This window comes from Anabrus simplex, chromosome 2 (assembly GCF_040414725.1).
Source record: "Anabrus simplex isolate iqAnaSimp1 chromosome 2, ASM4041472v1, whole genome shotgun sequence".
NCBI lineage: Eukaryota > Metazoa > Arthropoda > Insecta > Orthoptera > Tettigoniidae > Anabrus > Anabrus simplex.
Genome location: NC_090266.1, coordinates 698287538 through 698313701, shown reverse-complemented (window position 1 = coordinate 698313701; position 26164 = coordinate 698287538). Strand labels below are relative to the sequence as shown.

General features: G+C 39.3%; 2 protein-coding genes across 9 annotated transcripts in view; one reads left to right on the top strand and one right to left on the bottom strand.

The window, feature by feature from the left end:
* The window catches only part of LOC136864380 (ATP synthase mitochondrial F1 complex assembly factor 1), a 198789-nt gene that overhangs the window by 132791 nt on the left and 39834 nt on the right, over positions 1-26164 (bottom strand). Inside the window, exons 1-2 of one of the 5 annotated variants that reach the window (XM_067141305.2) lie at positions 9214-9351; positions 8782-8955 (exon numbers count right to left, since the gene is read on the bottom strand). In XM_067141305.2, coding sequence (XP_066997406.2) covers positions 8782-8939 — 158 coding nt within the window. In that variant the 5' untranslated portion in view covers positions 8940-8955; positions 9214-9351. Of the gene's footprint in view, positions 1-8781; positions 8956-9133; positions 9352-26164 lie in introns of those variants that run through there. The other 4 variants (XM_067141306.2, XM_067141307.2, XM_067141304.2 and 1 more) reach the window with 4 other exon arrangements.
* LOC136864377 (BLOC-2 complex member HPS3) overlaps positions 11721-26164 on the top strand; it is a 360759-nt gene continuing 346315 nt past the window's right edge. Inside the window, exons 1-2 of one of the 4 annotated variants that reach the window (XM_067141299.2) lie at positions 11721-11790; positions 12709-12838. The gene's annotated coding sequence lies outside the window, so the exon portion shown is untranslated. The remainder of the gene's footprint in view (positions 11791-12708; positions 12839-26164) is intronic. The other 3 variants (XM_068226257.1, XM_068226258.1, XM_068226259.1) reach the window with 3 other exon arrangements.

The following is a 26164-nucleotide window of genomic DNA, read 5'->3' as shown; positions in this document are numbered from 1 at the left end:
AGGGAAAAGTATTGGATCTTGGGAGTTAGGAACGCTGCCAAACAAGTTCTTGCAAGGTGTGTTAAATGCAAGGAAGAAGGCCATTCAGTTGAAACTGCCTTTGCACTATTACCCAGAGATAAGATGGGATTCTCAGCAGCATTCGAGGTCACAGGAGTAGACTATGCTGGATCAATGTACCTTAAACCTGAAGAAAAGGCCTGGGTCGTATTGCTTACATGTGTTACGTATTGTGCAGTGCATCCTGAATTGGTGCAATCGCTAATTACTGATGCTTTCATTTTAATGTTAAGTTTTATTGTACGATGAGGAAGAGTTTCCATACTTTACTCTGATAATGGAACTAATTACGTGAGACTGAGTGATGCACTACAAGCATCGGACTGGAACAAAATAATGATTTACTCATTCATCCAAAAGATTACCTAGAAAGTCACTGCACCCATGGAAGCCTCGTGAGGTGGCTGTTTGAAACAACTAGTTAGAACGCTGAAGGAACTGTTGAGGTGAATCTTAGGGCAGGCCTCAGTGTGCTATGAAGAGCTGTATACTATATTGTGCGATTGTGAGGCCACTATAAACTCAAGACTATTAATGTACACTGCTGACAGTCTAGATCAATTGGGGCCATTAACTCCAACAATATTTTTGCAGGGTGTAACTTATAATAATATGAGTCCAGGGTTAGGATTTTTAGGTGCAAATTTCAGATGAAAAAAAGGAAGGGTAGGGTGTTCAAATAAGGTAAAAAAAAAAAAGGGGGGGGGGACAAAAAACGTGCTGGTTTAATTCAACTAATTCAACGATTTCTCTTTCCTCTATTCTAGTTTATTGAATTACAAACAATTACAGGTAAACCCCGTTATACGTGGATTCGTTATCCGCGTTTTTGGTGTTAGTCTAGTGCTGCCATCTGTTAAGAATACTGTATGTGGAAGCTGTAATACCTCAAGGCGGGTACAGACATGCAGTCCTAACTCTAACCTACAATATATTGTGCCCAAGGTTAAACGAGACAAGCATATCTCTACGTGGATCTTCCGTCATGTATGTCAAGACGTGAATCATCAGTTCCGGTCAGTAGAGCTGTGAAGTTGCACTTGACAGGTGTATTTAAAATGCAGGATAAAAGGAAAGAAAGTGTGCCTGTCGAAGTCATTTTCATGAGAAACAAAGTTAGGAGTTTTGGATTGCTATGAGAAAGATGAGCGTATTGTTGACATTCAGCGTGCTTTGGGACTTAGTGAATCCACTGTGAGAACTATTCGTGACAATGCTGAATCAATTCTAAAAACTGCTCAATCTTTTGCTAACTTACGTGTGACTGGAAGGACCAAATCTCGCTTGGAAACGATGGAAAGAATGGATAGGACTGAGCATCACAACCAACAACACATGCCTCTCTCCGGAGCTGCTATTCAAGCTAAAGCCAGGAGCTTGTATGCAGAATTTATTTTATAATTGTGTGTTTCAGTGTTACATTTTTAAGTGTATCAAGTTTGCATTAAAATGCGTTTCAAAAACATGATAATGATTTTTTTGTAAAATACTAATAATCTCTGCTATTTTAAACTTAACATGTGAGTAAACAGAAACCTAATCCTATATTTTACATATAAATTGACTCACGATTTACGTGAATTCGGTATTCGCGGCACTTCCATGGAACGTAACTATCGCGTAAAACGAGGTTTACCTGTACATCAAATTATCACTTATCAAAAAAGGTAAAAAACGTGAAGCTGTTGTACCTTCAAGACATTAAGCATCTCTACATTTTTAAAAGTAAGTTTGTTTCTATTAGGAGATAGAATGTCTTTGTAGATGCTAAAGCTTCTTTCGACATCCACAGAAACCAGTGAGGCAAACCTTGTATTCACTCAGAATGGCAACTCTACAGATGTGGCGAATTCCTCAATGTCTGGATTCTTCTGAAGACTAGACTCAAATTTGTCTTCGGCAAAGCCATCTAACTGCTCCCTCATGGAAGTAAAAATATCCCATTGTATTTACTTTTCCAGACCTTGTTCTTCTAGTTGTTTAATAACTGGAGTCAGGTACTTGTAACTATGGACACAATATAGTTCTGTCTGCAAATTATGTATTTTCTCCGGTAACAGAAATTGCTGTGCCTTGGAAACTGCACCTGCATCAGCTGGATCCAAAGAACACAAACTCTCTAATTTTGTCAAAATTCTCACACAACATAGCAGCACACTCAATCCACGATCCCCAGCGAGTAATGACCGGGAAATTTGGAAGGGGCAGGCCAGTGGTTTCCCTGTAGATAACAACACGACTCGGAGCTTTCAGTAGAATCTTCTTCAGAGCAGAGATGAATTGATTTGCGATGTTGTATTCGTTCCTTATGGATTCACAAACCCTGTGAAGGGCATGAACCAAGCACGTCACAAGCTTCAACTTAGGAAATAAAGGTTTCAATTGGTTAACAGCTGAAACCATGTATGGAGCTTGGTCCGTAACCACAAGAAGAAGTTTTTCAAACTTGATACCTGTAGGCCAGAATTTTTGGCAGAAGTCCATAAGTGATTGCATTACTGTATTGGCATTGGCTTTCTGCAGCTCATACATTTTTAAAAACATGGGCTTAACATTTTCCACTGCTAAGGGAAAAGCTAAAATTTTCAAAACACATCGTTCCATTGAGTCTATGGTTTCATCCACAATGATTCCCACATCACAGACAGACACTTTCTCCTTGATTCTTTGTATGATTTCTTGGTAAACAGGCTCCATGTAGCTTTTTTTCTTAAAATACTCTCATCAGGCATTAATATCTTTGTGTATTTTTCAAGAAATCCCTTGAAGGCTGGATGGCTCACCTTATTGAGTGAAATTCCTGCTTGTGTACGAGCTGCACACAAATCAATGCTTAATTACTTCAAATTTTGGCTTTTTTTAAGAACTCTGTTGAAACACATTTCGTAATAGAGGTTGCTGCGATTTCAATTTGTTTGCTTGAAGAGTCTTATTCCATTGATGCTTAGAGCTGGAAATGTGTTGTTTGATGCAATCTTGCTGGTGTTTTTCATCTAACAAAATTCTTGAATCGCAAATGGTACATTGCATAACAGTTCCATCAGTTTCCACAAAATCTTGTTTCAATTCCTGAGCCAGAGCAATAAATCGGGCACTGGACACCTTTAGCATGGTAAAATTTAGTAGTACACTAGTTTAGTAATGTAACAAAGTGCTAACACCAGTTCACTTGCTAACTCAATGCGACTATCACACAACTCACTCTTGCACTCACTCACTCACTTGCTGTCCACACTCTCTTATAACACCGCAACAGTTACCAGAATGTTCATGCGGAACTGCAGTCTCAGCGATTTCTAGTAGCTTCAAGCAGAACCCAGTCTCAATTCTCAGAACTACGCAGGTGCGATTGCTGACATCTCTGCGTCACCAGCCTCCGCCTCCATGCGAACAGATGAAGCCTCTCACAGTAACAAACTCACATTTATGAACAGCAGGCTACTGATTCTGGTGGGATAGTCACTCATTGTCAATTGCATTATTGTGGGCTACATTATAGTGGTAAAGCGAGAGAAAGAGGTTTTGTGGAACACGCAATTATTTTCCATTGTTGCAAGTGTACTTTCAACTCCCGCGCGGTATTTACTGAAAGAGGTAGGCTTACTATTCGCACGTACACAGCAAGCTGAGGAGGCGTTAATTGAAAGTTAAATATTTTATATTGATCAGATATCTTATAGAATAAATTGGAATTAAAGAAAAAAGGGGATTATGAGTATGGTTGAGAGAAAAAGGGATAAAGGTCCCAAAAAAGGGAAAAAGGTGTGTGTAAAATGCCTCTCTTTGCAACTAAACAAAATTTCACACCGTGATATCTTTCCGAACAGCTTTAATTTACCCTTACAAAAAAGGTGCGCACCTAAATATCCTAACCCTGGATATGATCAACACGAACACAGTTGACAAGATTTATTACAGGAACTGCACGAGTATCTAAGGTGAAGATTTCGGAGTGAATACTTGAGGCTATTAGTTCATCATGGGTATACGAACAACAACAGTGTCTAGGTGGGAGATGTGGTTCTTATAGGAACAGGATCCACAAACCGTGTACATTGTCCTCTTGGTGTTTTCTTGGAAATCTATCCTGGGGTAGATTGAGTAACTAGAGTGGCCAAGTTGAAGCAATCTGAAGGAGAGAGGATCAGACTATTCCAATGTCTCTACCCTCTTCTACCCTCTGGAGGTGCACCCAATTCCAGGAGACTGGAAGCTACCAGAAGATGAAGTCACCACGGGAACAAAATAACAGCTGCTACAGAAAATGTCAAAAAAATTGAGATGTGAGCAGAAAATCAAAGTGCCATCAAGACTTGATCTTTACAAGTTGGAGTTGTGACTGCCTTTTATATTTAATTTTCAGACTAAATAGTATTATGTTTATGTTGATGCTTTCATGGCTCGCAATTGTAGACATGATAACAAGAAACATCTTAATTGGAGCTAAGATGATGTCGCCACGGCCCACTCAGAAGGCTAGCTTGCAGTGAGCCATCTAGCGATAAACGAGAGTACCACTTACTAAGGTAAAGCATTCTTAAATTCAACCTTCATTATTAGAGAAGTCTTGCTCGTGAAAAGACAAGATTGTCTCCTGAAGACGCGGACAAAAGATCTTCGTGAAACCAAAATAATTTCACCTTGTTTCCGACATGGCACAAGGCCAAAATCTTATTATAATGTCTGTATTGTGTTTATTTCAGCTGATATTTTGCATTTCCAATTGCAAGATGGGAGGATATTACAGACCTACCCTATATATTTTAGTTATCTGTGGATGTGGAGGAGAAAAGCTGTATCTCCATGAAGACAGGATGTTAGTTTTAATTCTTATGTGGTTCTTATAGGGTAATAACTCACAAACCGTATACACTAGCCTTGTGGCTTTATCTTTAAAATATATCCTGGGGTAGACAGAGTCGCTGGAGCTGTACACTGAGGAAAAAGCAATTAGTTTGACAAATGTGCAGAAAAAAATGGTTTCATTCTGTTTCCTTTACACTCTCAATTCCTGTTCCAATACTGAATATTATACAAAAGCCCATGGTACTAAAGCCCTGAAAATCACGACGTGATGCACAGTCAGAAAGAGGAGTGCCCCTCAGGCGTTCTTCTTCGCTTTCTTGCATAGGGCCACTGTCTTGCTGTCAGATAGCTCCTAAATTGTTTTCACTTGGGTTCTCAGGCCTCAGATTTCATAAAAATCCCTCACCAGGTCAGGAATATAAACTCGGGGCGTAAGAGGCAGGCTCACTTAAGTTTGTAGAATATCCTTGGACAGCCAAATAATAAAAAATATTTATAGCTCAAATGTTAGAATCCTGAATAATGGTGGCAGCTATATGCACTAAAAATAGTATCATGGTTTTTTATAAGATATATTTTCTGCAACTGTACAAAACCTAAGCCATCAACAATGAGTACAATAAAGCGAGAACTATTACTTCAACCTTTAGGTAAAGAGTAACAAATATGAAGGAGTGTAACAGACCAATTATGTTAGGAGATTAAAGACCTGTGTCATCCCACAATTTCACATGATTCTCATTCAGGTGTTGACTAGTATATGCGACTAAAGGTTGCAGACCACTGGCACAAACAAAAGCAATGAAATTATTAAAAATCACACACTAAGAAGGATTTATTTTGATTTCATTAGCCGTACATGTCTTGTGCCAAGTGAAGAACATGTATGAAAGTATAATCAGTCGATGGAGAATAAGAGATCTTAATGTCAATCAATGAAGTTGTACAACTATCCACAGTGCAATACTTGATGTTTAGGAACAAACTGATGACTTGTATGAGAGCTGTATGGCACCTGGGGCAAGCAAAAGTAATATTGTGTTCCACGACAGTACTTTAAGTGTCATACGTGCAAATGTATCATCATAAGTCGCAATCAGAACAGGAGTAAGCCTATGGAATGGCTGGTATCAGCATCGAGCTGCACGTCTCAGATCTCCAAACAGTGCAGCTTTTCATTTCACCATTCTTTCTGAGACGTAGGAGAGGACAAGTGAAGGGAAATCGTGATGATAATATTGTTTGAAACAACAGTTCATTGACTGGTTTGATGCAGCTCATTATTTCACACGATCCAAAATAGTTAAATTTTGTCTTTAAAGAACTAATGAAGTCTAAATCTATATTAACAAATTTGTAGTAGCACTTTACTGGAGGTGGTGCATGATTAGGAAGGAAAAAAATCATGCAAAAATGACGTAAAAAGATATCTTATGTGGGAGAGAAGAGAGATCCTTCCTTCATGCTTGCAAGGGACCCACCCAAACAACCCCTAAAGTATTATTAGTTAAAAATGTCATTCTGTGAAATGTGCCCATTTTCAGAATGCCCATTTTCAGAGTTCCTATTGGCTGGAGAGCAGTTTGCTACCGTCTCCGATAGAGCTTGCATCAGATTTTGCCACGGTTGCCACATTCCATGAAAATAATGAAACCGAAACTTTTGTGGCGCGTCACACGTTGTGCCAGATGCAACTGCAGTATCTGCGATATTAATGTATAAGTTAGTCATGAGCTACTTAAGCAACTGAATCACTGTGGAGTTTGTGGTAGAGATCTGGAAGTTAAAGTGTCTAAAAACAAAATCCACACAGCCTGTTTCCAGTCATTTGACCGGGTCAGGAATGGAATGAATGGAGCCCCTATCTAGCGACGAGGATAGGAATTGTGCCAGCTGCCGAAGCCTGTCACACTCCTCTGGGACAAGGATTAATGAATGACAGATGAATGAAATGATATTGGAAAGTGTTGCTGGAATGAAATACGACAGGGAAAACCGGAGTACCCGGAGGAATACCTGTCCCACCTCCGCTTTGTCCAGCACAATTTTTTTTTTTGCTAGGGGCTTTACGTTGCACCGACACAGATAGGTCTTATGGCGATGATGGGATAGGAAAGGCCTAGGAGTTGGAAGGAAGCGGCCGTGGCCTTAATTAAGGTACAGCCCCAGCATTTGTCTGGTGTGAAAATGGGAAACCACGGAAAACCATCTTCAGGGCTGCCGATAGTGGGATTCGAACCTACTATCTCCCGGTTGCAAGCTCACAGCCGAGCGCCTCTACGCGCACGGCCAACTCGCCCGGTCAGCACAAATCTCACATGGAGTGAACGGTATTTGAACCGCGTAACCCAGCGGTGAGAGGCCGGCGCACTGCTGCCTGAGGCACAGAGGCTTAAGTTAAAGTGTGGGGAAGTAACTTAATTTTCATATACCAGAAACATGCCTGCAAGTTCACGGCTTATGTGCTGCTTTGCATCTCTAACCTGGGAGCCTACAACCCCAGACTCCCTTTAATTTCCCCCACACCAATGGCCTTGTTACTAGCCAATGGCTAACTTATCCAGACCAATGGTCTTGTCAGTCACCGTACATAAGTTGTCAGCCGTGTAAAGTGTGTTACGATTTTGAGTGTGCCATGCCATGTTGGGTACCTAACCTCTCTTTTGTACCACCGCTGGTAAAGTTTTACCCAGTTTGCAATAGTTATACAGAAGGTATGCATGCAATTTCTGTTCACTGCAGTTATCTTATACATATAATAGTTGTACTGTGTTCTCTCAAATATAAACTAATGAATATAACCAACTACAATAATCTAGCTACACGAGAACATATTGAATAACAGCAGCAAAGATAATCCTATATAGTTTTTTTTTTTTTTTTGCATGCCAGCAATGCTACAAACTGCAACACAGATGATTGAAAGCGTACATGCTGGAAAGTGAATGTTTCCTTTCTCTCAGTTAGACTACTACTACTACTACAAAACGTTTTCATTCCTCCCCTGAAGGGGGAGGCGGGCCTCTTAGACGGTTACGCCGTCTCTCAGGCCGGGAGTGTTGTTACGGTGAAGGAGATGTGCGGAGAAGGTGAGGGGACAGGCGGCCGTGGCCTATACTACGAACTGTCCCGGCATTCGCCTTAGTGCAGGAGAATGGAAAACCACGGGAAACCATTCTCAGGACAGCCGACGGGCGAGGCCAGGCGAGAAGTGCAGCACTGTGCCCCAGGCCCGTCTCCCGAATGCAGAGGCGTAGAGCCACGGTAGAACCGTGACCACCTCTCCTCTACTCGGTTGGCCAGTCCGAGTACAGAGCTTATGGGACAACAACCCACTCTGCATCTACCGACCTCTCAGTTAGACTGCACTTCAGTTTTTAAAAAGTAACAGTATCAATTCAGTATCTATGTAAGTTATTCTATCCCTGTGGTTACTTTGTAAGTTCAGGCTACACATCCTCCAAATATATTCTCTGTATCAACAGCAATTGTCACTACCCTACATAGGCCCTAACCATACACAGTTTGAACAGCCACCTTCTGCCAGTACTCTGCATATACCCTCTTAAAGGCAAAGACTATGATTGAAAAACATTGCTTGAAACTTGATGCCCATCTGTGGACAGTTATATTAACCAGCTGCAATACCAATGATTCATATCTAAAAGAGCAAAAAAGAAGTTAACCCTCCTGATAAAATGTCTATGGACACTTGACAGGACAATCGCTGATATACTGCAATTCTGCTAGAGAGTGGCAATTACTACATGAATGTGATGGAAATTTATCATCAAAGGTTCAGAAGATTGGTTCTGCATAAAATGAAAAAATGTAAAATCATTTTCCTCCCAATTTCAGAAAATTTAAGATTTAGAAGATATAGGCTAAATGCGAAGAATTTTGCACATTACTTACTTCTGAAATGAACGAATTTTTTCAGAGTATTTTTCAAAATACGGATTGCTTCTTAAATCATCTCCTACATCATCAGCAGGCGAAGCAGTTATGCTTCGCACAATATTAAAACGAAACATCTGCCGAAATGAATGCCACCGGCGCAGCAGCAACTCCATTCGTAAAAAGCACAATCTGCAAGAAGATAAAAATGTACAAAGTAAAATACTTCCCCTTCAAGGTAGATAAAATCACAGTGGAACAATCCACTGAGCATGGATCAGGTAAATTTGGAATAGGTTATGGATGGAATTTTTCAGGAAAAGCAAGAGAGTTGAAATGGTTCTATGTGTGAAAATAGCCGATAAAAAACCTCATTAAAGGAACGAAGAGATTGGTATTCTCCAGTAGTCTTTACCAGAACATCCCAACCTCTTTTTAAATTATTATTACTTTACTTCTCGCAGCTCAGTACTGGCTACATTCAGATTCAGCTGCGCGCGGAACGACTGTCGTTTGTTTACGACAAAGAGAATGAGTATATAGGTTTACATGGTACACGCTCTCGGTAGGGAGCTGCTAAAAACCCGTCGGGGCCGATGACCTAGATGTTGGGCCCCTTTAAACAACAAGCATCATCATCAAAGCCATTACCCAGTCGCAACACTTATTTTGTCACAAATCTTCAAGAGAAACAGACTGTTTTTTTTTTTTTTTTTTTACTTATGATGGATGGATAGAGTTGTTCAACACTTGTAGAAACTAGCGCTGTGAAGAGGAGGCGGACCTCCTGTTGACTGAATCGGATAGTACGATTACAACGCTCCTCCTGTGATCTCCGGTACTACGGACGGAGGCAAAGCAGTTACGGAGCTCCGGAGGTTAACCGGAGGGCCGCCTCCTATTCGCAACAGTAGCTCCGAGTGTAAAGACGTAGTGGGCTGTAATTTCAAACTTACGTCCATGAATGTAGGCGCCCTATAAAAATCGTTACCTACGTGCATAAAAATTGATCTATATCACCGATATTCCATACAATACCCCTTAACAAAGAACGTATAGTCATTCAGAATAATTATTGCATGCTCTCATTTGTTATCAAGAAAATGCAATTATATCGACATATAATACATATCCAATATACCTGTAGATACAACAAACAATATATCTAAATAGGTTCAGTTGTTTCTCAGAAAAGTGCAGAACTTACACAGTACTTCGTTTTTTATTATTATTATTATTCTCATTTTTATGGAAGTATTCCCATTACATTGGCGCTAGAATACAGTAGTTTCAAGTTAAATTTGAATTCGCTTTTAATTTCTGTACATATGTAAAAAACGCGAAAGACGTGCAGAAGTAAGGGATGATTCTTTACGAGCGGACGGAGGAGTTCAAGCGGTTCAAGTCTGTAAGTTTACCGAGCTCGATAGCTGCAGTCGCTTAATTGCGGCCAGTATCCAGTAATCGGGAAATAGTGGGTTTTCCGTGGTTTCCCATTTTCTCACCAGGCAAATGCCGGGGCTGTACCTTAATTAAGGCCACGGCCGCTTCCTTCCCATTCCTAGCCCTTCCCTGTCCCATCGTCGCCATAGGACCTATCTGCGTCGGTGCGACGTAAAACAACTAGCAAAAAAAAAAAAAAAAAAAAAAACATTGAATGACAAGCGCGTAGTGTGAACTTCATACGGGAGCAATGAACGAGTATTTTCACAGGAATTTATAACTTGTCGCTATTATTGCGCGAAACTACACTCCTTCTTTAACTTTTTTTAAATGCTATATGTTCGGAGCGTCGACCTTTGAAGATCTTTTGCCTCTACTTGCACCATATATAAGGAAACCTGCGTGTATTATGTAAATGGCGATAGTGTTGAATGTGAGGAAAGGAACATTAAGGATGACACAAACACCCAGTCCCCATACCAGGGATATTAATCATTTTAATAAAAAACCTTGACCCGGCCGAGAATCGAACCCGGGGCCACCGGTTGCCAGGCGGACGCGTTGCCACCTACACCGCGAGGCCGGTCTTTCCGAGTAATTTGTGCCATGTTTTACAGAGCAGCACTTACAGACTTCTTTTCCTTTCTGCTAGTTGCTTTACGTCGCACCGACACAGATATGTCTTACGGCGACGATCGGATAGGGAAGGCCTAGGAATTGGAAGGAAGCGGCCGTGGCCTTAATTAAGGTACAGCCCCGGCATTTGCCTGGTGTGAAAATGGGAAACCACGGAAAACCATCTTCAGGGCTGCCGACTGTGGGGCTCGAACCCACTATTTCCCGATTACTGGATACTGGCCGCAATTAAGCGACTGCAGCTATCGAGCTCGGTAAACTTACAGACTTGAACCGCTTGAACTCCTCCGTCCGCTCGTAAAGAATCATCCCTTACTTCTGCACGTCTTTCGCGTTTTCTACATATGTACAGAAATTAAAAGCGAATTCAAATTTAACTTGAAACTACTGTATTCTAGCGCCAATATAATGGGAATACTTCCATAATAATGAGAATAATAATAATAATAAACGAAGTACTGTGTAAGTTCTGCACTTTTCTGAGAAACAACTGAACCTATTTAGATATATTGTTTGTTGTATCTACAGGTATATTGGATATGTATTATATGTCGATATAATTGCATTTTCTTGATAACAAATGAGAGCATGCAATAATTATTCTGAATGACTATACGTTCTTTGTTAAGGGGTATTGTATGGAATATCGGTGATATAGATCAATTTTTATGCACGTAGGTAACGATTTTTATAGGGCGCCTACATTCATGGACGTAAGTTTGAAATTACAGCCCACTACGTCTTTACACTCGGAGCTACTGTTGCGAATAGGAGGCGGCCCTCCGGTTAACCTCCGGAGCTCGGTAACTGCTTTGCCTCCGTCTGTAGTACCGGAGATCACCGGAGGAGCGCTGTAATCGTATTATCCGATTCAATCAACAGGAGGTCCGCCTCCTCTTCACAGCGCTACTAGTTACGGTGAGGGAAATGTTTCAGTAGATAATCCTGGTGAGCCCCAATAATGCTAATTGCTGATGGTGTTAAACGGGACCACTTCTAACGAGGTCTAATTGCACCCGAGCCTCGTATAATGTGAAGTTTGTTAAGGGTTATTTAAATACCATACAACTGTAATAAATATATACTTGTACGCGTATCCTAACCTTACTGCTGTCCTTCGTAGAGTACACCGCTTTTTTGTCATAGATAAATACTTGTTCTGGGGTAAAAGCTTGTGATGGCATCACTTTTTTCTGCTTACATTTATGTTTCGGATAGTTTCCATAAAAGCTATTTTAAAATGTGTCGAAAGCACACTGTTTTCATTGCAAAATACTCCTTCCCGAATTCTTCTCCCATTGTGAACAAGAGGTAAAGGTAGATAAAGATGGAAAGTTACCGCGTAAGTATGAGATGCGAATGAACGAGGAAATAGTTTTATTTTTGACATTCACGACGGGTTAATGCCAATCTTGTGACTGGTTTGATGAATTCAGCCGACTTGTAAGATAATGTTAATCCATGGCGAGAGAATTCTATGTCAGTGATAAATTATAACGCATTTGACACGTTTCATAGTTCTTATGAAAACTGTGTCTGTGTGATGCAGTTAATTTCACTCCTTGAATTTCACTGGCTTGAACAGGTTGTAGGATAGAATTCCAGCTCGTTCGCTGGACATTTAAGGGTTATAACTTAGTCTGTCCTCTTTGTGTCTATCTACTGGAAGATTAAAGAACTGTATAAGGAACATAATCACTGGACATTGACATCCCTATAAGGACATCTCATAATTTTAAGTCTTTAAATAATAATAATAATAATTATTATTAGGCTTGTTATTGAAAATATATTCTGCTTGTTACGATTGTTCTCTGCATTTAGCTTAATGTAATATCACTGTTCAGAAATGGCAAATTCTTTCAGAAATACGTTGAAGGTTCTCTGATGGTCTGCTGAAGTTGGAGAGCATTATATTGGGGAGAAGGTCATCAATAATCAATATGCATGATATGCAGTATGTAGGCCTAATATAAACAGCATCGTCCATCCCCAGGTATGAAATGCATGAAATTAATTCTTAAATGATTGTTTTTGGTACAGGCGTTGCTTGATTTCAGAGGAATAACTGGATGTCGGAAAAATCTCAAGGTGTACATGGTGTGTTTGATGCATGTATTGTTGTAGTTTCCTTAGTTTTTGTCTTCATGCTTAAAATCTGCAGTTGTCCAGTTTAGTGGTGTAATAGTGCAAGCTCCCTCTCCCTCCTTTGTGGCTGTTAGCTTGCGTACAATAGGGGCTTCCTTCCTAATGCTTGCCTTGTCGTATCTCTTCATTATCATAATACGTCTCTGAGACGGTGAGATTTAAAACAAATAGCTTCCTCTTCTGTGTATCCTTTTCTTTTACTTAGCTTATAGTCTTAGTAAGCAGTGACTATCCCAACAGTTACACCAAGGAATTACTGAAGAGACATACTGTATTTATTCATGATTTACTTTCACACTACGGTAGTCATCACCTCCTTTCCTCTCCTCATACAGGCAGCAGTATTCAGCCATCCTTTGAAATTAATTAATGATATTGCCCCACGTTATTTAACAGTGGATATCATATAGGATCTAGTGTTTCAGTAAATTTAAGGCATTGACCCCTTCCATTGCGCAATCTGGTGATTCTCATCAAACGTCCCGTAACTTCAACAATATCTCACATATCGCGGACGTAACATTATTTGGGATGATTAAGTTATTTCTAAAGTACAGAACAAATAATTTTATAATATCACTTAAATAATTGATTAAACTTACTTTACATTTCTAATTTTACTTCCTAAATTATACATCAAATTCTTCAAAAAAGTCTTTTTGGGTATTTTCTTATTACTTCTTCATTCAAGGAATTTAGATGATGTTATTTGTTGTTGTTTAAAGGGGCCTAACATCTAGGTGACAATTAGGATACTCTCAGAGGACAGGAAGGAAAGTAGGCCTCCAAACAATGTACAGGATACAGTAGGTGTAACAGAGGGATTGGAAGGAAAGGGGGGAATCGTGGAAGACAGGTGGTCTAATGTTTTAAGGGGAAGGAGATTGCAGGCTAAGGGTTCCATTCAGGATCAAAATTCAGGACAGGTGTCGGTGAGAAATCGGTACGAGTCACTGCAGGTAGAACAACTGTGGGAAGATGAGGAGCAGGGAACTGTTGGCGAGAAGTTTGGAAGTAGGAGAAAGGGAAGAGGTAGGAAGGGGAAATGTGGAGTAGTGGATATGAAAAGACAGGTGGAATGGGGTCATGGGATGGAGAAAAGGGAGGAGGAAGTAGCTTCTGCAGCTGTCAGGAAAGATAGGACTGACCACGAGGGGAGGGGATCAAATGAGGTTGGTAGGGTTGAGGCTCTGGTCATGGGGGATTCTGTCTTTAGACATGTCAGGAAAGTGTGTGGAGGAAAGGGTACAAGGGTAGAGTGTTATCCAGGAATTAGGTTAAGGCATATGTTGAGGAAAGTAGAAGAGGAGGAGGAGGGAAAGGAGAAGGTGGTAGTGTTTCACGTTGGTACTAACAACATAAGACAAGCAGGTATAAGTACCAACATAGTTGGGGATGTGTGGGATCTGGTAAATGCAGCACGGGTGAAATTTAAGGAAGCGGAGATTGTTATCAGTGGAGTACTGTGTAGGAGGGATACTGACTGGAAGGTGATTGGGGATTTAAATGAGACTATGGAGTGGGTATGTGGGAAACTGGGAGTGAAATTTCTAGATCCTAATGGGTGGGTAGGAGATAGGGATCTGCGCTCAGATGGCCTTCACTTAAACCGCAGTGGTACATATAAGTTAGGAAATTTGTTTAGAAGGGTTATAGGGAGGTACATTCAGAGAAACAGGGTGTGCTACGGAGCGGTGTTAAGGAAACAGGGAACTGGAAATCAAGTACGGATGACATAAAACTGTTAGTGCTCAACTGTAGAAGTATTGTAAAGAAAGGAATAGAATTAATTTAATAGATATATACTTACCAGATATCGTAATAGGAGTTGAATCATGGCTGAGAAATGATATAATGGATGCAGAAATTTTCTCACGAAACTGGAGGGTGTATCGTAGAGATAGGATAGGAATGGTAGGAGGGGGAGTATTCATTCTCCTGAAAGAAGAACTTGTAAGCTACGAAAAAGTTACAGATGACAAGCACGAAATTCTAGGGGTAAGGCTCATTTCTAAAGATAATAGGCAACTTGATGTCTTTGGAGTGTACAGACCAGGAAAGGGTAGCGCAGATGCTGATTCAGAATTATTTGATAAGATAATCGGCTATGTGGGAAACGATAAGGAAAGGAACGTGATCGTAGCGGGTGATCTCAATTTACCAAATGTCAATTGGGAAGGTAATGCGAACGACAGGAAGCATGACCAACAAATGGCAAATAAGTTAATATGGGAAGGGCACCTGATTCAGAAAGTGATGGAACCAACTAGAGGGAAGAATATTCTGGATGTGGTGCTGGTAAAACCAGATGAGCTCTATAGAGAAACCGAAGTAATAGATGGTATTAATGATCACGAAGCTGTCTTTGTGGTAATTAAAAATAAATGTGAAAGAAAGGAAGATATTAAAATTAGGACAGTTAGGCCATACCATATGGCTGATAAAACAGGCACGAGGGAGTTTTTAATAAGTAACTATGATCGGTGGAAAACGGTAAATAAAAATGTAAACAGACTCTGGGATGGGTTTAAAGCAGTTGTTGAGGAATGTGAAAATAGGTTTGTACCTTTATAGGTGGTAAGGAATAGTAAAGATCCACTATATTATAACAGGAAAGTAAAGAGACTAAGAAGGAGGTGCAGGTTGGAAAGAAATAGAGTTAGAAATGGCTGTGGAAGTAGGGAGAAATTGAAGGAACTTACTGGGAAATTGAATCTAGCAAAGAAGTCAGCTAAGGATAACATGATGGCAAGCATAATTGGTGGCCACACTAATTTTAGCGAAAAATGGAAGAGTATGTACAGGTACTTTAAGGCAGAAACAGGTTCCAAGAAGGACGTTCCAGGAATCATTAATGAACAAGGGGAGTGTGTATGCGAGGATCTTCAAAAGGCAGAAGTATTTAGTCAGCAGTATGTAAAGATTGTTGGTTACAAGGATAAAGTCCGGATAGAGGAGGTGACTAATACTAAAGAAGTATTAAAATTTACCTATGACAGCAATGACATTTACAGTAAGATACAAAAGTTGAAAACCGGGCGAGTTGGCCGTGCGCGTAGAGGCGCGCGGCTGTGAGCTTGCATCCAGGAGATAGTAGGTTCGAATCCCACTATCGGCAGCCCTGAAAATGGTTTTCTATGGTTTCCCATTTTCACACCAGGCAAATGCTGGGGCTATACCTTAACTAAGGCCACGGCCACTTCCTTCCAACTCCTAGGCCTTCCCTATCCCATCGTCGCCATAAGACCTATCTGTGTCGGTGCGACGTAAAGCCCATAGCAAAAAAAAGTTGAAAACTAGAAAAGCAGCTGGAATTGGTAAGGTTTTGGGGGATATACTAAGGACAATGGGTTGGGATATAGTACCATATCTGAAGTACTTCTTTGATTATTGTTTGCATGAAGGAACTTTACCAAATGAATGGAGAGTTGCTATAGTAGCCCCCGTATATAAAGGAAAGGGTGATAGACATAAAGCTGAAAATTACAGGCCAGTCAGTTTGACATGCATTGTATGTAAGCTTTGGGAAAGCATTATTTCTGTTTATATAAGACATGTTTGCAAAATTAATAATTGGTTCGATAGAAGGCAGTTTGGGTTTAGGAAAGGTTATTCCACTGAAGCCCAACTTGTAGGATTCCAGCATGATATAGCAGATACCCTGGATTCAGGAGGTCATTTGGACTGTATTGCGATTGACTTTTCTAAGGCATTTGACAGGGTAAATCATGGGAGACTAGTGGCAAAAATGAGTCAATTGGACTTGACAAAAAGTGACTGAATGGGTGGCTCTGTTTCTAGAAAATAGAACTCAGAGAATTAGAGTAGGTGAAGCTTTATCTCTCCCTGTAAAAATTAAGAGGGGAATTCCTCAAGGCAGTATTATTGGACCTTTATGTTTTCTTATATATATCAATGATATGTGTAAAGAAGTGGAATCTGAGATAAGGCTTTTTGCAGATGATGTTATTCTGTACAGAGTAATAAGTAAGTTACAAGATTGTGAGCAACTGCAAAATGACCTCGATAATGTTGCGAGATGGACAGTAGGCAATGGTATGATGATAAACGGGGATAAAAGTCAGGTTGTGAGTTTCACAAATAGGAAAAGTCCTCTCAGTTTTAATTACTGCGTTGATGGGGTGAAAGTTCTTTTTGGGGATCATTGTAAGTATCTAGGTGTTAATATAAGGGAAGATCTTCATTGGGGTAATCACATAAATATGATTGTAAATAAAGGGTACAGATCTCTGCACATGGTTATGAGAGTATTTAGGGGTTGTAGTAAGGATGTAAAGGAGAGAGCATATTTGTCTCTGGTGAGACCCCAACTAGAGTATGGTTCCAGTGTACGGGACCCTTAGCAGGATTACTTGATTCAGGAAGTGGAAAAAATCCAAAGAAAAGCAGCTCGATTTGTTCTGGGCGATTTCCGATAAAAGAGTAGTGTTACAAAAATGTTGCAAAGTTTGGGCTGGGAAGACTTGGGAGAAAGGAGACGAGCTGCTCGACTAAGTGGTATGTTCCGAGCTGTCAGTGGAGAGATGGCGTGGGAGGACATCAGTAGACGAATAAGTTTGGATAGTGTCTTTAAAAGTAGGAAAGATCACAATATGAAGATAAAGTTGGAATTCAAGAGGACAAATTGGGGCAATATTCGTTTATAGGAAGGGGAGTTAGGGATTGGAATAACTTACAGAGGGAGATGTTCAATAAATTTCCAATTTCTTTGCAATCATTTAAGAAAAGGCTAGGAAAACAACAGATATGAAATCTGCCAGCTGGGCGACTGCCCTAAATGCAGATCAGTAGTGATTGATTGATCGATTGATTGATTGATTGATTGATTGATTGATTGATTGATTGATTGATTGATTGATTGATTGATTGATTGATTGAAGGTCATAAGCCCAAGGCATTAGAATATCTTTGTTATCATCCCATTTTTTTTTGCTTTGAATATGTGAACTTTGTTTGATAACTTGTTTTGTTGTGGTGTCTGTACCAGTGTGTGTATGTGTGGTTTTTAATTCATTGAGGCTGGAACCGCAGTCGAAATTGACCATGCTTACATCTTGGCATTCAGTGTAGTTGAAATGAGTAACTCCAAGCAAGAGTGGAATCTTAACCTCCTCCTGAAGTTGAGTTCAGTTTGTTCCAGTCTTCCAGAGTAGTCTTAAATTCCTAGCAGAGCCAGATAGCTAAAGGCAATCGAGTGGGAAGCTACAATACTAGCACCTTGATCATGCTGTGGTTCCTGACGAAGATGTCCCTGTCCGTCTATGTGAGGAAACAACAACAACGGGGAAAAAAGAAGGAGAAGAAGAAAGAAAGATAATTTTGAGTATTTTGATGATCATTAGAATGGCTTTTTTTTTTTTTTTTTTTAACAGTAAAAGTGGAAAACAAAATACCTCTTTAGGGATTTCATCTCAGCTGCCTGAACTCCACTCTCATCTAGTTTTGTTTAGAACATGTCAATGTATGTCTTAGGGGATATGTCAGTAATCATCATCATCAGTATCCCACTCCAGTAGCCCGGATGTGGTTAACAAGCCTCCTCCACTCCTTTCTGTCCTTCCACTTTTCCTGCTCCATTACTACCGCCACATCCAATCCAGCTTCTCTAATGTCCTTCCAAATCTGATCCATCCACCTCCTCCTCTGTCTTCCAACTGGTCTCTTTCCCTTAACTTCTCTTTCTAATTCTCTTCTTGCTACCCATTGATTTCCCATTCTTTTTACATGTCCGAACCATCTCAGTCTTGCTTTCTGTATGTTCTGTAATAACGGTTCTATATTTAGCTCTTCTCTGATTTTAATATTTTGGATTCCATCTCTTCTTGTCTTTTTAACCGATGTTCTTAAAAAATTCATTTCTGTTGCTTGGTTCTTACTATCTTGTCTCTTATTAGTTACCAGCGTTTTTAGTCCGTATGTTACAATTGGTATGAAATACTGTTTATATAATGTTAATTTTGTTCTCTTGGGTACTTTGTCATCCCATAAAAACTCTCTGACTTGATGATAAAATGTTGTACCTGTACCTAGTCTCTTATTAATTTCAGGGTTGAATTCATTACTTCCATTAATAATGCTACCCAGATATGTAAACTGTTCTACATTCACTAGCCGTTCTCCATCTATGTTCACTTGGCTTCTCTTTTTCTTTACAGTGCATCACCACAGTTTTCTTTTTACTAATTACCATTCCAAACTCCTGCAGATTTTCATTCCAGATGTCCAGTCTCCTTTGTACTTCCTTTTCTCCCTTTCCCTAAATCATCACATCATCTGCAAATACCAAAGCATTCACTTCATCACTACTGATACTCTGTTTTACACGTTTTATGATTTCATCCATCAATATAATTATTTATTTAATAGCGCACAAATGTGCATTAAAAAAATACATTAATCTTTCGCATATTCTAGTAAAGATTTTGTTGTCTTGTTGCACTTGCTGAAATGATAGCGATCACAATGTTTATCACACAACATACACACACAGTGTAGGGACGGTTCATGAAAGCCTGATCGCCGGCATAGACGATGGTAAAACCCATGTACCGCCAGCCTATTCAAAGCACTTCTCATGTCATTATTTGGACCGGTCCAGCTGCGGTCAGCCATAGCATCAGTTGAATAAAATTCCAGGCTGATTTCTGCTTGTTTTCTCCTTCTCTCTTGGAGAACATCTTCTTGCTGCGTATGTGGAAGCTGCATTCTCGTTTTCAAATCTTCCATTAAAAAAGTTCTTTGGATAATTCATACGCAAGTCGTGATGGTGACATTTTGGAGGTGTCCATCAGTATAATAAACAATAATGGCTTCTGTGCACTTCTTTGCTTGAGAGCTTTCTTTGTATAAAATGTTTCAGAGTCATCACTCCCCACTTGTACACTGCTTTTACTCTCATGATACAACATTTTTATCTTGTTAATTAATGATTTTGGTATATTCCTTTTCCGAAGGCAGTCCCATACATGTTCTCTTAACTGTAGGCCTATCATAAGCTTTTTACAAATCCAAAAATACGAATATGATTTCCTTGTTCCTTTCCAGGTGTTTTTCCATTATCGTTCGCACTGTAAATATCAAGTCTATTGTTGATTATTCGGTCTAAAGCCATATTGTTCTTCCTCTGTGTTTATATTATATCTCTCAGTCTTTTGTCTATGACTTTCTCCATTATATTTAGCCCGTGTGATAATAGGGTTATACCTCTATAATTTTCACATTTCTTCCTATTTCCTTTTTTGAACAATGGTACAATGCTTCCTTGTTGTCAATCTTCAGGTATCTTTCATCCTTCCATATGGCATTGAGGGCTTGGTATAGCCACTGTAGTCCACTGCTTCCTGCTGCCTTAATCACATCAGCATTGAATTCGTCTTTTCCACTTGCTTTACCTTTGGTCATTGATTTCACTGCCCTTTCAAGTTCCAACCATGTTATCGGGTACTCTTCTTTTTCTTAATCTTTTATTTCCATTTTCTTATCTCCTTCTTCCTCCGAGCAGTCATCCTCATTATGAAGTTTTTCCAAATATTTTGCCATCATCTTCTGAAGACCCCTTTCGTTTATGTACTATGGATCCATCTTTTCTCTCTAATGCCTTGATTTTTTTCTTGATTTATTCTTTTTGATTTTATTTCTCTGTATGATAGTTTCTGATTTCCTCGACTATCTTGCTCAATTTTGTTCATGAACTTTCCCCAACATTTCTCCTTTTCTTCCTTGATACTCCTCTTTACTTGTAGTTTCAATCTTTTGTATTCTACATGTAACTTATTCTCATCCTTCTGATATGTTTGTTGCTTTTCCTTATCCATTTCTTTCTTCATCTTGTTCCTTTCTTTTATTATTTTGTCTGTCCACCACCGTGTCTCCTTTCCCTTAACCTTTGCTTTTGTTTTCCCGCGTACCTCAATTGCTGCTTCCACAAATGTCTGTCTTAAATTGCCCCACTCTTCTTCTCCACTTCATATTTCTGTGTTAGACAACTTCCTTTTTATATAATCTTGGAATGCCATTCTTTTATCCTCCTCCTCCAATTCCCAAATCCTGATCTCTGGTTTCTTCTTCAGTACAATTTTAGGGAATTTTACTTGTTTTAATTCCACAATTATTAATCTGTGATCATCTTCCATACTTTCACTTCGTATTCATGATGTATCTTCCCCATTCTCGGTGTGTTGTTATAAAATCGATGAGTGTTCCATACTGTCCATCCCAACTATATCGGCTGATCTTTTGGCTATTCCTCTTCATAAACCATGTGTTCTTTATTATCAGGTTATTTCTGTTATGAAAGTCCAACAGTTTCTCTCCGTCTTTATTTCTATCGCCATACCCATGTGGGCCCAGAACATTTTCATATCCCATTCTAACAGTTCCCACATGGGCAGTTTAGATCTTCCATTATCATGATCCCATCTCCAACAATATGTGTTTCCAATTCATTGAGGAAATCTTTTTCTTCCACGCTACATCCTGTCTGTGGAGCATACACCTGTACTGTCTTCAGTAGTTCCTTGTTTACATGTATGTGCATTATTATAATTTTTTCATTTACATACTCAACTTCAGCTATTGGTTCACCATACTGATTCATTATAAATCCCACACCATTTCTTTTCTCTTTACTGTTACCCATCCAGTGCAAGGTGTACCCATTTCTTAGTTTCTTCATTCCTTTCCCTTTCCATTTTACTTCACTTAATTCCAGAAGTCAAGTTTTCATCTCGATTAGGTCACTCAGTTCATTTTCCTTTCGATTCATTGTTAAAATATTTATTCTTCCAAATCTGGTTTTGTTCTCTGATCTAACTTGCACGAACATCAGCATTACCATCATACTGTGCAACTGTAGCCAGAGACTTGTCAGTTCCATTTCCATTTTTAAATTTCCATCCAAGGCTTGTATTATAGTTGAAAGCAAGTACAAATTTACTCATCTGCTGACCTGTTAAGCCTAACGCATCTGAGGATTTTCTTTCGGGGTTTACTCCCTTAGCCTTTGAAGATTCTTCTTCTCCACACGGTAGTGGTTTCCCCTTCTAATTTTCCCAGAGGATAGCTTGCCTCGTCAACCATCTTCTCCATTCCAAAGGTCTCCTTCTCTGCCTAAGATACTGTTAAGGTCTTCACCCGTAACCCTGGGCATTGGTTCCACGTTATACCCCGTGAGATTGGGTCCCTGCCTGAACTTAGCTCTCCTTCACACCGGCCTACTGATGTGGATGATACCCACCCCCGCAACGTGGATGCGCCAGACAAGAATTACTCAAGTGGAGGATAGAGACGGTGACTCTATCTCCCTTGAGGTGGGTTAATGGTTGTGCATGGTGCCACAACCAATGGCAATACTGGTACATAATTGGTATATTACAAAATTTATTTGCATTCCCTTGTTTTTTGTTCAATAGTACATCCCTCGTATGGTGCGCCAAGTGCAGGAGGGTTTACAGGGTCTGAGGATTTATGAATCATTAGTTTTGAGGTGGACAGTGTGAAGAAGTGGACATGGCATTTCTGAAACAAATACGTAATTACTTTGGGAAACAATAATTTTTTCATATCTCTGGATGAAAAAATAGCTAAACCTATGGAAATACATGTACTGAAACTAAAGTCATAAGATGTCTCTTCTCTTGGGTCTAATTTAAATGACATTCATAAAAAGGCAAACAAGCAAGGTTGTAGTTTTCCTGTACTGTTTACATCATGTCGTAGTCATGGGACCTTCAAATTTTTGTAGAAGCCGAAAAACAGGAATGTGACTTTCATTAAAAAAATTCTGCATATCTTGGCTGGGATTCGAGCCGAAGGTGTGTTGATGAGAAGCCTGTGACGATGTATTCATAAAAAGGAAGTTCTAGTAATCATTTTGTGCTAATTAAACCCTTAAATATAATATTGACTTTTAGAATATTGGGAAGAAACATTAATGGAAACTTTTAAGTAAAGTATTGTACTTGAGAATGTGGGCAAAATATTACATACTATGAGAGGCCTTAGAAATGCTTGCCTTTTATACTTTTCTCTTATTGTTCAGACCACTATCCCTCTTTCAGAAACAGTCAGTAAACTTTTTCAGTTGATATTTTCAGTTCTCTTCTGGGTCAGGTTATGACTTCCATCACCGTCTCTCGCTCCGTTACTCTTTTCTTGCGTTCCCTGTGAATACCTTCTTTGGAACTCTGTCTTCTCCCATTTGCATCATGTATACATACAATTTCAGCTTGCTTGCTTATATCCATCCTGTCCTAATAATAACCTAATCTCTTCATTTCTGATCCTCTCTCTTCTTGTCTTCCCTATGATACCTCTTTACGAATTTCGTCTCAGCAGCCTGAACTCCACTCCCATCTTGTTTTGTTTAGAACATATCAACGTATGTCATAGGGGATATGTCAAAACTGGGACATAATTGTTATATTACAAAACTTATTTGCATTATCTTGTTCTTTGTTCAACAGTACATCCCTCATACTCTGGTTAAAGCTTGTTGTATTTTCTTTTAATCTCCTCAGTTATCTTCCTATCTTATCTGATTAAACTCCCCAGGTATTTGAATCTTTTTCACTAGGTCTACTTGTATTGGTTTTCCATTTACTTCTACCTTCCTTCCTTCCTTCCTTCCTTCCTCTCTCCATCACTACTGAATTAATCTTCCCTATGCCACCCACGGTCAACTCTAGTAAAAGGTCAAAAGGTAGAGAATTGGAAGTTCATTAGTCATACACTCGCCATGGTATCAGGCATGAACACAAAGTGAATTTTCAGTCTCTGAGTGTTCTTGTTTGTTTCACAACATTATTCATCTTCTGTTGTGCCTTTTCATGCTTGGCTGTTGTGCCTTTTCATGCTTGGCACGTTTATACAAAGTCTATAGTAGCGTTTATATTGCTCTTATAGTTGAGTTAAAATTGTAAGTGAAGTAAAATAAACTTGGTGTACTTTACTGCTGACATTGCTAGTTGTGTCCTGAGAGCATTGCTATCCAATAACGTTAATCAAGACGTTTTAAAGTGTAGGGATCAAAATAGGTACAGTCGAACCTCCCTTCTGCGGACACCGTCAGTTCCGAGGAAAAATGTCCCTTACGAGAGGTGTCCACTAAAACAAGTTTGTAAAAATCGGACATTTTAACGGCAAAGAACATCCACCTTAAATATAAGCATACATATCTTTATTTTTATTATTCTAAGTCATTTTTGTGTTAGTACTTTATAGAGAGTTATTGTAAGTGATTTTACATCACTTACAAACATTACAGCTTCGTGAAGTAATCCATTGTTACTCATGTTTAACAGACAACGGAAATGCTACGGTATTTCTGTCTCACTAATTAGGGCCTGTACTGTCTTTCCCTTCTCAAGTTGACTACCTGAGCTCGACCTTATCAGCGACAATCCGAGTTATGAATAGAATGATGCAAGAAGGGAAGAAAATCCCCAGGTAACTTGTGAGTCAACAGTCTTTGGGAGCATTTCTGGGCAGTTATAATTCTTGGAATAGGTCTGTACACCACTAGGTAGAACTGCATTCCGATGTACCTCCTCTTCCCTTGCTCGCGGAATAGTACAAACATTCAAAAGGTATTTCCTTATGTCTGAAAAATGGTTTTAAAAGAAAGGATGACATGTGGTCCGGTGGCATAAATTGTCCGGCAACGTGTGAAGTGTCCGTTTAAGTCAAGTGGACGGGACAAATTACGATGTCTGCTGTCCGGAGTTCGAGGTGTCTGCTAAAATGAGGCCAATTTAACACTTGTCTTATGTAAAATAAAATCGGTTCCGAGGAAAATTGTCCGTATAGGGAGGTGTCGGCTGAATAAGGGTGTCCGTTAGGGCTGGTTCGACTGTATTAGGTTTTGTCTCGAAAACAATGTTGTTTGGTGATACAGGTTTCCAAAATTGTGTGTGCCTGTGTGGAGTAGAAATTAGTAGGTGATATTCTATGAAAAAATACTTTTGTTTTGCTAAATAATTATTCAAAGGCAAGGAATGATGCTGTTGATATCAGCAAACTTGTGTACGGAAAGAGAAAGTTACAGATAATTCAGCAAGGTAACAAAAATCCTGATGTTTATTAAAGGATACCAGTAATAACAGAGATTTTGTACTGGTAGTAAATTACATGGAGCTGATGTGTGATAACTTTGAGGATTTATAGGCCTACACTGTAACCATGTTATACACTTCTACATCACATAACCCTCTATGATTGGACGTACTTGCATCAGATTTTAATTGACAGCATCAATATGTGAAACAGATTGTGGCATCTTATACGTGTGTGTGTAAAATATTAATTCCATAATATTACTGTTCCTTGTTCACTTTACAGACAGGTGTGCAAGTATGATTACATATACCAGTATATTATTTATTTAACCACCAATCTTGATTACAGGAGAGTAGTAAATTATCAGAAGAAACCTAAGAACTTTTCTTTATTTTTCTGAACACATTTATGTTGGTTCAGATATTATTTCCATGTTCATTGCTCCCACATTCAACTGCTTAGCTCTTATTGCATAATTTTTTCACGATGATTTTCACATTTATCTTAGATTGCCGATTGAAACAATTTGGCATATGTACGAAATGAAACTGAAACGATCCTTTTTTTTTTCTAAACATATATATATGTTGTCCAATATTCATTCCATAGTATTATTATTTGTTCCTTTCCTTGCGTAAGTTATTCATTTCTCGCAGCGAAAAATAACTACAGTGTTGTCAAGTCTAACCTTCCGACCTCCTCCTAGAGGTGGCCATGTCTATGCTTTTCTCATTCCAAACCCTTCTATCACCTGATTCTATATATTTAGGGGCTTATCTAACCTTAGATGTTAGGCCCCTTTAAACAACAGGCACCAACACTTCTATATATTAACTTGTTCTTGCACTTCTGTTTCCTTCTCCCACCATATCATCTGCAAACAGTTGTGCTTTCACTGTGTTTCTTCCCATCTTCTGTTTTACATACTTGTAGAATTCATCCATGACGGTGATGAAGACTACAGAGGATGGAGGATGGTATGCTTCCCTGCCTAACAGGGACGTACGCAGAAATTATTCTCAGTGGGGCGATATTAAATATTAACATTTGAGGACTTCTATAAAATGATGTTTGCTGCATATTGTGAAATTAGAAACAA